The following is a 12,768-nucleotide window of genomic DNA, read 5'->3' as shown; positions in this document are numbered from 1 at the left end:
TACTCGTACCACATTATTACAATCTATCCACATTATTATAATCATATTCTATGCCCAGTTTTTTACAAGTTTTCACAGATTATTTGTTACAAATTATTATGTACATTGATGTATCACAGTTTGTTTACTGTTTGTGCTAGTGGCGGTCCCTCTGCGCAGAGTTTTGAGTAATATCTATCCCCTATAAAGTTGCGGCCATCCATCATAAGGTACAAACCATACAAAAGCACATATTCTCTTCCAATATTACTTATTTACAGTGCACTGAAGAACTATAATTTCAGCCTATATATAAACGTCCCACAGCTGGGCACTGGCGTCCTCTCATGCGCGAAAGGGCTTGGGCTATAGTTCCCACGCTAGCCCAATGCAGATTGGGGACTTGACATACACTTTTGAATTTATTTGCATGCAGGTGCAGGTTTCCTCACGATGTTTTCCTTCACCGAAAAGCTAGTGGTATATTATATATCAAATGATATAATTTCGTACATAAATTCCGAAAAACTCATTGGTACGAGCCAGGATTTGAACCCGCAACCTCCTGATTGAAAGTCGGACGTCATATCCACTCGGCCACCACCGCTTTTGTCGCACTAAAGAACTAATAGACTTAAAGGCCGTAACACACTATCGCACCGCACCAAGGTCATTGTGCGACGCACCGATAAGTAAGAGCGAGAAAGAGATATCGCTTTCTCGCTCTTACTTATGGGTGCGTCGCACAATGACCTTGGTGCGGTGCGATAGTCTGTTAACACTATAAAAAAGGTCAACAAAATGTCAAGATGTACACTTACTTCACTTTTCTTACAGCAGCTATCCATTTTGTTCTTTGGTCTAATTTCCAACTTGCTGTTGTAAATCTATAAAATGTACAATTACTGTTTCGTCTGTTATTTTTGCAGTTAATCACACAACAGCAGTTTTTGTTGCCCATTCTCATCGTTTATGTGATTTCAAATCAAAAAGCGTATGTACATAAACATTAACAGGTGTATGACGTTTACCACTCTTGGCCACATCAAGCGCTGCAATCGTTTTTCGTTTTTTTTTTACAAGAACTCTGCACCTGGCCAACAGAAATTACACGTTCAGTCACTTTTTGAACACTTACGTATGCCTCCTCACTGCGTCTATCCAAAGTTTTCTTTTTTCGCTTTGCCATGGCAAAAAAGAGCTATGAGCAGGAAAACTATAAAATCGTATACCAGCCAATTTATTATTCCTTCTATCCGTTGATTTACTGCCGCACCCACAAATGCAGCAATACATTGTCAAAGTAATTCTACTAAATATTCCACAATGTTAAAATGAGCATGAAGTACAGTGATGAACGATGGCTGAAGTGATAATAATAAATAAATAGAATATTACAATACAATCGTCACAAGTCACAAACGATCACAACACAATCACAAGGATGACAGACATGACGTTTGTGACAGCTATCATGTCTCATGTCTGAGACATGAGACCACTGAAATAGGAAAAAAATAGGTCTATGCATGAGACATGATAGCTGTCACAAACGTAGTGATTATATCATAGAGGTACAATAAAGCGGGCATTACATTATACAATTTGCAGTGCGCTATAAAACTCGGCTCCGCTCGACTCCAATTATTATAGTGTTGGCACCACTTGACTTCCTTTTGCGTTTGCGTGCACGACCACAGATAAGATAATCACTTGAATTTTGACAACCCTAAATAGCCGAAAGGGATAGCATGATTCGACCCTGAACCGCTGTCAAACTTCGGTTTTGTACGAAGTTTCCTTTCTGTACGGTAGTACTATTATTTATTCTGTGGTACAACGGAATGTGTACGATAGCGCCATGTTGCTTTTAGATGATACTGACAACTTGCCGAGCTTTGATTGGCCGATCGTCGCCTAAACGTCAGTTGTCAACTTGTCAGTGGTTGTCGCCCATGTTTGTTGAAAACTTTGAACAGTTTAAATTATTTTCAATTGCAATAAAGTGTTGATCGAGTGGAGTTCTTGTACTTATCCTCTCCGCTTTATTTGTGATACATCCATAACCCAGTTCTGCAAGCATTTATGCATTGTGCAAAATGTATTATCAGTGCTGTGTGTGTAAAACTTTGCGAAAGGACGCTTTTACTTTGTACCGTTTTCCTAGTACTGAGAAAAGACTCATTATGTGGTTAAAGTGTTTGGAAACAAATGGTTTCGGAAATATGTCGCCGGAGCAAGTTCGGAAAGCTTTTATTTGTGAGAAACACTTCGAACAGCGGTTTGTTTCGGCATCGACACGGCGTCTCAACGCGAAGGCTTATCCTTCGTTATTCAGTCAAGATGAGATTACCAGTGGGATTCCATCTCATGAAAATGCCGGTAAGTGTAGAAAATGATAAGAAGTGATATGATAAATCAGTCTAGAGTCGGACCAAATTAAGTCTGCACGGGATTTGATAGCCCACGCAGTGCAAGTGTCATTTATACGCATTACGTCATAATTTCATAGAAGTTTGACGTTTAAAATAACACTTGCACTGCCTGGGCTATCAAATCCGCCGCAGACTATTCTTGGTCTGACTCATCTAATTCGTATCATTCACAACCATAAAAAAAGAATACTCTTTGTAGTCTGTGTTCTACCGCGAAACAAGAAAAACAAAAATACGTTATCTAACCTCACTAACTATCACTCTTACATATTCGAGCGATAAAAATTTGATTTATGATGAACAATTACGAAAAAACCACGTTTTCTTAAATCGTCTATTTTTATCTCTTTGTTAACTTTAATAGCATGTAGCTCCTAAAGTATTGATTGTAGTAGGAAAATTTATGTTAAAACTTTTGTCCGAAGTAATTACAATGCTATTTGTACTGGATGGAACCCGTGGAATGGAACCTATCACCAGGAATAGTATAGGTAATGTCTGTCAAGCCATTTCCATCAATAGAAAAAAGCAGCAAATAAAAAAATGCAATCGTCCAATACAATATTTGAATTTCGTGCCTTTTCTACCGACAAAGGTTTGGCCGGCTATATTTTTCAAATTCAATTCAGAAACGACGGAGTTCTGAAGTAACAAAATTCAATATACTCTATGATAACAAACATTTAAAAACCGATCGAAATGATTAAGCTCCTCCTTTTTTGAAGTTAGTAAAAAATTAAACACCAGTTAAAATTCCTAGTTTAATATTTCAGTCTTTTCTCCGTGTCTTCCTGTGGATCCATTTCCTTATATCTGATGAGGTAAGGGGCTGCAACTGCACCGCGGCTGGAACAAACAATAGTTTCCATTACATGTTTATATTTAACTTGTATGTTCACCACAAGCTTGTATTTAACTTGTATGTTCTTAACAATAACTTTTTTACTATTTCACCACACCATCTGGTAAAGGCGCTCTTGATTGTTCAAAAACTGATAAGAAAGTTGCATTTTATTCACATGCGAGCAAAGTAATCTAATGCAAATTTTGAGTTGTTTTCTTATATTTTGCTGGTTGAATTTACTGTTATGATCATTTGAATGATAAATATTTAATAACATTCATTTTGAATTGATATGCTTTGATTTTGTTTGATATTTTACAGTTAGTATTTTCCTTGTGTTGGTGTGGTGAAAAATGTTGTTTCACTCTGTGGCAAAATTTGTTTAACCCTCGTGCCTTGAAACCCTCGATATGCTCAAGATTCCATTTTTCGAAACACAGGGAGTGGCTCAATTTTGGAATCTTTCGCTTGCTCGGGTATCAATATTAGCACGAGGGGTTAAACAACAACTTGTAAAACAAATAGCTACTTATTATGTTTGGGGTCAAGTTAAATTAGCGACCCACTTCCCATTATTCGATTGATTTTCACCTAATAGGTACCAGTGGGGAGACACTCCTGACTTCGGGCTAACTCGGCTCCGTTCGGCTCAGCATTGCTCCGAGCAATTATTAGGGTTCACACAAGTTGACCTTCCCTTGACCGTCCCTTTGCGTGCACGACCACAGATAAGATAATGACTTGAATTTTGACAACCCTAAATAGCCGAAAGGGTTAGTGCCATAAGTTAGAATGGGATATCATGATTCGACCTTGTCGCTGTCGAACTTCGGTTTTGTAGGAAGTGTCCTTTTTGTACGGTAGTATTATTAGGTACTTCTTCTGTGCTAATACTACATTATAAAACAAAATACTCACCTTCTGAAGTCAGCGTTCGAAGCATCACTTCACTTGGTCCTCTAATCATATTTGTTGCTTTTCTCGTTCTCCTGCCAACGCCTCCAGCAATATCTTCTTCATCTGTCTCATCTATAGAATCTTCATCTATCAAGTCCTTTTCTACTCTATAATCTTCATCTAAATCACTGTCGTCTACTTCACTTTCTATGTAGTCTCTGATCGAATTTTCATACACGCTGGAATGGGACCGTTGGAAGTCACATTTAGGAGATCCAGATCTTTTCAGATGGCTAGGAATCTGTAATACACCTTGTGATACTCTAAGTATGCTAGGAATGACCTGTATGACATCTAGTGATTCTCTCACATCGCTAGTGACCTGTTGGACAGTTTTTACTCTAAAATCGCTAGGATCAATCAGTAATACAGTTTGCAATTGTTCTGAATCACTAGGATCAACCGTTACTTTAGTTTGAAATTCTTTTACATTGGTAGGATCAATCTGTATGAGAGTCTGTGTTCTTTTGAGATCGTTATTAACCAGTAGATCGGCATGTGATTCTCTGAGATTGCTAGTAGTAGCCATTAGAAAATCTTGTGGTTGGACTGTTCTTCGTATATTAGGTGAGACATTTAAGAATTGCTGTGGAACATCGCCATCTATTGTACTGGAATTTGGTTTGACGCCTGTTCGGTAGTCCATGAGTCGAGGACGCTTGTAAGGATGGTCGACTGTTCCTTCGCCGGCACACTGTAAATTAAACAAATCTAATACATCAAGTTAGAACATCGGTGGACCTTGTTACAAAAGGCATAAGGTCCACCGATGTACAGTTAACAGTGTGGGCGATGGTCCGACTAAATATATCGCCAGGAATGGGAATATAACATCAAATTTCTAGTGGCTTCTATATTGACTGTCACTAACAGCGTATGAAGTTTTACAGGCGTCAAAGTGTACCTCGTTTACTGTGGCCTCGTAGGGCTCCGCGGTGAGCGGGTTATAGTGGGGCCCGACGCTGAGCGGGTCGGTGTGGGGCCCGACGTTGAGCGGATCGAGGTGGGGCCCGACGTTGAGCGGGTCGGTGTGAGGCCCCACGTTGAGCAGGGCGGTGTGGGGCCCGGCGTTGAGCAGGTCGGTGTGGGGCCTGACGTTGAGCGGGTCGGTGTGTGGCCTCACAGAGACTGGGTCGGTCGTCGCGGCGGGCTCCACCGGTTCCTCTTTTACTTTCACACTGCATTAACACATTTATAAACTTTCAGGCAAGTAAAAATAATGGTAACCAACCGACTAAAAATTTACCTTAAATTAAATTAAAAAAAACCTATTGAATTTCACAAAATCAATGTACAAATATATAGAGTGAAACTAAATAAAAGTGTGCAAAAATATCGTACCGATCTTCATCAGTGTCGTAGAGCGTTAGCAAGTTTTCCATCAGCAGTTGTTGTCGTATAACTGCCAGTACTGCCTGCGTTTGATTCTGTACAAAAATATAACAGTTTCACTACTCAGGTACAATACATAAAGTTCGTCTTTATGTACTGTTGTTGCATAAAGTGGTTTTTCAGTTATCATGCTCGTAAAATTGGTGTGCGTCGCGTGTAAGCGTAATTTGCCTCTGAAAGCAGTGTATTTAACTTTGGAATTAATGCACATTTTATCCTCAAATGTCTCGGAATCCGATCCGAGGCTCGGATCAAATGGGATCAAGATTGTTTTGCTCAAGTATACTTCAAGCAAACCGGGATGTTAATGGTTTTATTACCCTAGAGCCATTACCGACAACATTCACCGGTGCAAATAATAATTCTTCAACTACATATACTGTTACATATATGGGGCATTATCTATGAAAAGGGACCTTATTGTCTATGGCGCTTACGCCGCACAGCGTCGCGCGGCATTGTATTTATATCGGAGCATCGTTAATAATGGCGTAAGCGCCATCGGCAATAAGGTCCCTTTTCATAGATAACGTCACATATATACCTATATTCACCTGCGTGGCGCCCTTCATAGTGCTTGTCATGCGGCGAGCTAACTCCACACGCGCCACACAGCGGCGCCTCACGCCGGCGGATGCGAAACTGACGACCGTGATATAATTCACCCGCGTGGCATGCCGCACGCGCTTTGCACGCACCAGTCCTTACACAACAAACATGATATTCACCTGCGTGGCGCCCCCTGGCGCGCGTAACACATAGTGCCGGTCGTGCGTGGCGCTCGCTGCGCATGCGCCGCACAGCGCGCCGCACGCGCACTGCACGCACCAGAACGAGTACCTGTTTACGGCAAATACGGTGTAACAAGTTCCTGTCGATTAGTATATGTGACGTTCCACGGCAAAAGGTACCTCATGGCGGCTGGCGCTTACGTCGCATAGCGCCGCAATAATATTGGAGCGGCGTTAATAATAGCGTAAGCGCCAACCGCCATAAGGTAACTTTACCCGTGGGACGTCACATATTACATTGTATTACATGATGTGGGTAGGTTGTGATTATTGTTAATATGCATGTGGGTAAGAGCTGGAAATATATGATTCAGTCTTGATCCGAGCACGTAGTTTTATTGACGCATCCCTATACATACGTTAACATGGCGCAGTCGATTTAAAAGAACCGTTATTAACTAAATCTTCGTTGAGTGTGTTCAGTGAGTTTATAGTAATAAAAATAAAATCAGAGACTGTTTGCAATGGAATCTATCTTGTCGCCGCCGCCGCCTTTTATTTTCGATAATAACCTTGACAATGTGACCTCTGGCAATTTGTCTGTAGAATGGACTAAGTGGAAGAAAGCGTTTAATATTTACTTCGACGCGTGTGAGTTATCGAAGAAGGAAGAAAAGGTGCAAATTAGTATTTTGCTGCACGTTATTGGAGAACGGGCTCGTGAAGTGTACCAACAGTTTGAATCGGAATGCACGACTTTGAAGAGTTTGATTGCGCGGTTTGATAAGTTTTTTTTGCCGAAGAAAAATTTAACTATAGAGCGGCACAGGTTTTTTACACGGTGTCAGAATGATGGTGAGTCTATCGAGCAGTATGCTTTTGAGCTCAGGAAGCTGGCTGCCACTTGTGAGTTTAGCACGCTAATGCAGGATTTGATAAGAGATAGGCTGATTTGCGGCATAAAAGAGGACGCACTACGGGAACGGTTGTTACGTGAGCCGGATCTGACGCTGAGTAAATGTTTAGATATTTGTAATTTAGCCCAGATGTCTAAGATGCAAGCGGGGGCTATAAAGCAAGAGTCTGTAGAACATAATGCACATATTGTGGAAAATAATCCTAAGCATAATACGGAGTACAATTGGAATAGTGAAGGTGGTCAAATTTGGGGGGTAAGTCACCGAGGAGCGCCGGCGCATCGTGGAACGGCGAGAAGTCGGGGGCGCGGTGGCCGTTATCAGACCCCCGCCCGCTTCCCCGCGACCCCGCGCCCGAGTCCTGCGCGGCGAAATCAGCTGTTTAATCGACAAGTGCGTGATGTCAATAGTGCTAACAACAGCAGTGCTAATTTGTCGTGTTCGCGGTGTGGTTTGCCTCATGGCAGTTCAAGGTGTCCTGCCATCGGCAGAAGGTGTCTAAAGTGTAACAGCTATGACCATTTTTCGCGTATGTGCAATGTAAACGAGGTGCGAGCTGAGGAAAACAATGATCAGGTAAAAAACTGCTGTACTAGTGCGAGTGTCTGGTGGATTGATTTGTTGTTCGAAAAAGGAAATATTAAATTTAAGTTGGACACTGGGGCGGATGTAAATATAATACCACTTCGTTTTTTGAGTCAAATTTGTATGCATAAGAACGATTTAACCTCAACGGGTGATACATTGAGCGCGTACTCGGGCTATTCCCTCAAGGTGGTAGGGAAATGTAGTTTAAAAACAAAATACAAGGATCGTATATATATCTTAGACTTTATTGTTGTGGACACTACTTCACAACCGATATTGGGTAGGGATTCGTGCGCGGAGTTAGGTGTTGTCAAATTGGTTTTAGATATTGAAAGTAATACCGGTAGTGATATAGAACGGTATGTGTATAGGGAGTATTCGGATGTTTTTGAAGGAGTTGGGTGTATGCCGGGAGTGTACAAGATTGAATTGAATAGAAATGTTAGGCCAGTGGTACACGCACCGCGAAAATTGCCGGTAGCTTTGAAAGATAGTGTTAAGAATAAATTGGATGAGATGGTCAGTGATGGGATTATTGCGAAAGTTGAGGGGCCCACGGACTGGGTCAATAGTATGACCGTTGTAAGGAAGGCTAACGGTGACATAAGGCTATGTTTGGACCCGAGGGACTTGAATCAGGCGATTAGACGTGAGCATTTCAAATTGCCGACGTTGGACGAAATGTCTGTCAATTTAGGAGGTTCGAAATTTTTTAGCACCCTTGATGCCAAGCAAGGATTTTGGCAGCTTCGTCTTCACGAAGATAGCACCGATTTAGTTACCTTCAATACGAGTTTTGGAAGATACAAATTTTTGCGTTTGCCATTTGGAATAACTTCGGCATCAGAAGTATTCCACAAAAAAATGTACGAGCAGTTTGATGATATGGAAGGGGTTTGTTTGTTTATTGATGACCTACTCGTTTACGGTCGCACGAAAGAGGAGCACGATGCTAGGTTGAAAAAAGTATTAGATCGGTGTCGTGAGATACATTTAAAATTAAATAAAAGCAAGTGCAAGTTTGGTCTGTCTGAAATAAAATATTTAGGACATAAGATTACCCCGAATGGCATATATCCCGACGACTCGTACACGTCGGCAATAAAAAATATGCCTTGCCCAAAAAACACAAAGGACCTTGAACGATTTTTGGGCATGATAAATTATGTAGGTAATTTTATACCGAATCTGTCCGACAAAAATCATGCGCTTAGACAATTGCTTAAAAAAGACATCGAATGGCATTGGTCGGAGTCGCATGATAAAGCTTTTAATCTTTTAAAGCAGTGTTTGACGAGTGTACCGGTTTTACAGTATTATAGTTTAAAAAAACCCGTGGTGATTTCTGTTGACGCTTGTAAAAACGGGCTAGGTGCTTGTTTACTACAGGATAATTTGCCTGTATGCTATGCCTCGAGATCTTTAACGAAAGCTGAACAAGCATATGCGCAGATAGAAAAAGAACTCCTCGCATGCGTATACGCCTGTGAAAAATTTTATACTTATATTTATGGTCGAGGTGATGTCACAGTGGAAACCGACCATAAACCGTTGGTAAGTATTATTTGTAAGCCGATCGCCTCTGCTCCAGCTAGGTTGCAAAGAATGCTCCTGCGTTTGCAGCCCTACAACTTTAAACTTGTATATAAACCAGGCAAGTATATGTATATGGCGGACACTCTTTCTCGTGCGGTGGATCCGGCGAGTACTCCAAATGTGGTGCCGCGCGACCAGCTGGACGCGCGCGCACAGGTGTGTGCCTTACTGCTTAGCAACCCGCTCGTTGACTCGCACTTTGTACGTATACAAAAGTTGACCCAGGACGACGGTGAGCTGCAGACGCTTATAAGATTTATTACAGACGGCTGGCCAGAGCATAAGCAGGATGTCGATGATCAGGTCAAACCCTATTGGGGTTTTCGTGATGAATTGACGGTCGCGCATGGTATGGCATGGAAGGGCGATCGAATTATTGTTCCAGTAGCTATGCGGAAGGAAATGTTAAGGCGGGTGCATATTGGGCATTTAGGGTTAGAGAAATGCAAGTTAAAAGTGCGTGAATCTATATTTTGGCCAAATATAAATAGCCAGCTAGAGGATTTTATTAAAAACTGTCAAGCATGCCTTACTTTTAAAAACCAGAATCGAAAGGAGTCATTGATACCACATGAGATACCGGACAGGGCATGGTCAAAAATTGGGGTAGACGTATTTCACTTTAAGGAGAAAAAATATTTATTGATAGTAGATTATTTTAGTAAGTTCTTGGAAGTTCTAGAGTTAAATTGTTTACTGTCTAGCCATATTATTGAGCAGTTAAAAATTGTTTTTAGTCATCAGGGTATACCTGACATTGTGATGTCAGATAATGGCCCCGAATTTTCCTCGAGCCTATTCAAACTGTTCTCTCAGCAGTGGTGTTTTGAACATATTACTTCTTCTCCATGTTATGCCCAATCCAATGGGCAAGTCGAACGGAGCGTACAAACAGTGAAAAATATACTTAAAAAAACTAGTGTGGAAAAAACCGACTTCAGACAAGCACTGTTAGAATACTTAACGAACCCCATCACTGATCAGTTAGCATCTCCATCAGAGCTATTGAACAACAGAAAGTTTCGTGGAATCGTACCATATGCACCCCAACTTCTTCATCCTAAAATCCAAATTAATGTCACGGCAGAGTTAGAAAAGAGACAAAATAAACAAAAACAGCAGTACGACAAGACGGCCCGTGATTTAAAACAATTAATGCCCGGTCAAAAAGTTAAAGTTAGAGTAGATAAGAAATGGGTTAGTGGCACAATTTTACATATTAAAGGTATTCGATCGTATTTAATTCAATTGATGCAGGGTGGTACTTTGGTGAGAAACAGGCGTCATCTTATATTAGATTCAGAATATCGCCCGGAGTTACCTGTGTGTCCCCGTCCTTATGACGATATCACAATATCGGCTGATAATGATAACGCCAGGGCGCATGCGCCCGCCCCGCAGCCTCAGTCGCACGCGCAGCGTGCTGCTATTTACACGACCCCGGTGTCCGAACATGTACCAAATAATAACAATTATGTCACTCGTTCTGGCAGGGTGGTGATTCCTCCTGATTGGTATTAATTGGCAGCCGGGTCGAATAGTATGTGCAGTTTAGAAGATGGATTGTTATAACATAACTAAACAATTTTATACCTATATACATGAAGCATTATATAAGGTTCAACTTGCATTGACACTTCATTTTTGTTTTCATACAGCATATAAGATTAAAACCGTTCAATACAGATAATGGGTTTATTTGTGTAAAGAAAACCTGTATCGTAGGTATATAAGGAATGTTTTAGTCGTTATAATAAAAATGTAGGCACTGTAGGCATGTTATCATTGATTATCATGATTATGAAATTTATAAATGTGTTTTAATATTTGTACCTTATGAAATTTTGTTGTAAATTTTCGTTTATTTCCTGATGAACTAGAATGAGTTTCAATTTAATAAGGTGTTGCATGATGTTTTATTACTCATTGTTCTGTAATTAATAATTAAGGAATAAATTAAACATATTATGTTTCTGATGCTTCCATTTCAATGTTAATAAATGAATGTTGTTGCTATATACTAAATAGTGTTTATGTAATAAGTATGAAAATTGTGTAGGTATTGCAACGATATGCCGTTTTGTATTCTACCTACCTATATTGTTCAATAGTTTGGAATGATTACTTACTGTGCAATATGAAATTATTAACTAATAAAAAAAAAATACGAACTTGTTCTAGCAATGCACATTGAATTACTTTCAACTTATTAGTTAAATATGTACTTAAGAACCTAACATAAATATATAATAGTGAAATTAATACATATTACCTATTAAGTACCTACCCATTTGATTAGTGTTAATTAGTAATTTAAGTATTACTATTTTTGAACACCTACATTTTTATTTATTTTTTCTCTTGACGCCTTCACTGTGATTTTGCACTAAAAAATTGAGTGAACTTACATATAATTACCAAATTTTTTTTTGTGTAAAAGGAGAATGAGTAGGTACTTATATTATATTTGTTATTGCGTTTTAGTCAATAAAATGATTTAATGTATAACTTGAGCCAAATATAGAAATTGTAATATGAAAAGTAAAAAAAGGGAGTTGTGGGTAGGTTGTGATTATTGTTAATATGCATGTGGGTAAGAGCTGGAAATATATGATTCAGTCTTGATCCGAGCACGTAGTTTTATTGACGCATCCCTATACATACGTTAACACATGATATTTGAGACTTTCTTACCTACTGGACTGGCCGAGTGTATATTTACTATTTTACCTACCTACTTACTATTTTACAGTTCGAATGAGCCGGAAAACGGCAACTTTAGCACAAGCACAACGGGCCGAAAGTTGACGCTTTCCCCACGGAGAATAGAAATAGTTATTTACAAGTGCGGAAAGTAAGAAATTCACAACGAGTGGTGATAGGATGACATCCGCTGGGCTGTGCCCTACCACACAAAGCGAGATGACATTCACACACAGTGCCTATAACCTCTCTTTTGGATGTGGTTTAAGGACATACCCGAGTCCAACACCCGGGTCCGAGTCATATCAAACTATTGCATAAAGATCTGGTAACGACACTCACCTGTCAATGCCTGCTGCACAATCCTTACACTGGAGTCCGACATCCTCAGGAACCACAAAAGGCTCTACAAGTACAAAATCAAACTTTATTGCGCAAAAATAAGGTATATAATGGTATGCATTTTTTTAAAAGCTCCTAACCCTTAAACATTTTTCCTGAACCGGCACTCTATTTTTATTTTTAATTCTAATATGTGACGTTATCTATGAAAAGGGACCTTATTGTCGATGGCGCTTACGCCATTATTAACGATGCTCCGATATAAATACAATGCCGCGCGACGC

General features: G+C 40.0%; 2 protein-coding genes across 2 annotated transcripts in view; one reads left to right on the top strand and one right to left on the bottom strand.

Annotated features, from left to right (window-relative positions):
* LOC134801453 (uncharacterized) overlaps nt 1-12,768 on the top strand; it is a 130,888-nt gene that overhangs the window by 59,691 nt on the left and 58,429 nt on the right. The gene's annotated exons all lie outside the window — the stretch shown is intronic.
* Nucleotides 3,027-12,544, bottom strand: LOC134801576 (uncharacterized). The gene is made up of 6 exons (XM_063774187.1): nt 12,485-12,544; nt 6,336-6,447; nt 5,557-5,642; nt 5,120-5,393; nt 4,177-4,909; nt 3,027-3,260 (listed from the first exon to the last, which is right to left on the bottom strand). The coding sequence occupies exons 3-6, from the start codon at nt 5,595-5,597 to the stop codon at nt 3,184-3,186; spliced, it is 1,125 nt and encodes a 374-aa protein (XP_063630257.1). The 5' UTR covers nt 5,598-5,642; nt 6,336-6,447; nt 12,485-12,544; the 3' UTR covers nt 3,027-3,183.

The sequence above is a fragment of the Cydia splendana genome, chromosome 22, assembly GCF_910591565.1.
Source record: "Cydia splendana chromosome 22, ilCydSple1.2, whole genome shotgun sequence".
Classification (NCBI taxonomy): Eukaryota; Metazoa; Arthropoda; class Insecta; order Lepidoptera; family Tortricidae; genus Cydia; species Cydia splendana.
This window is presented reverse-complemented; position numbering and strand designations above follow the sequence as displayed.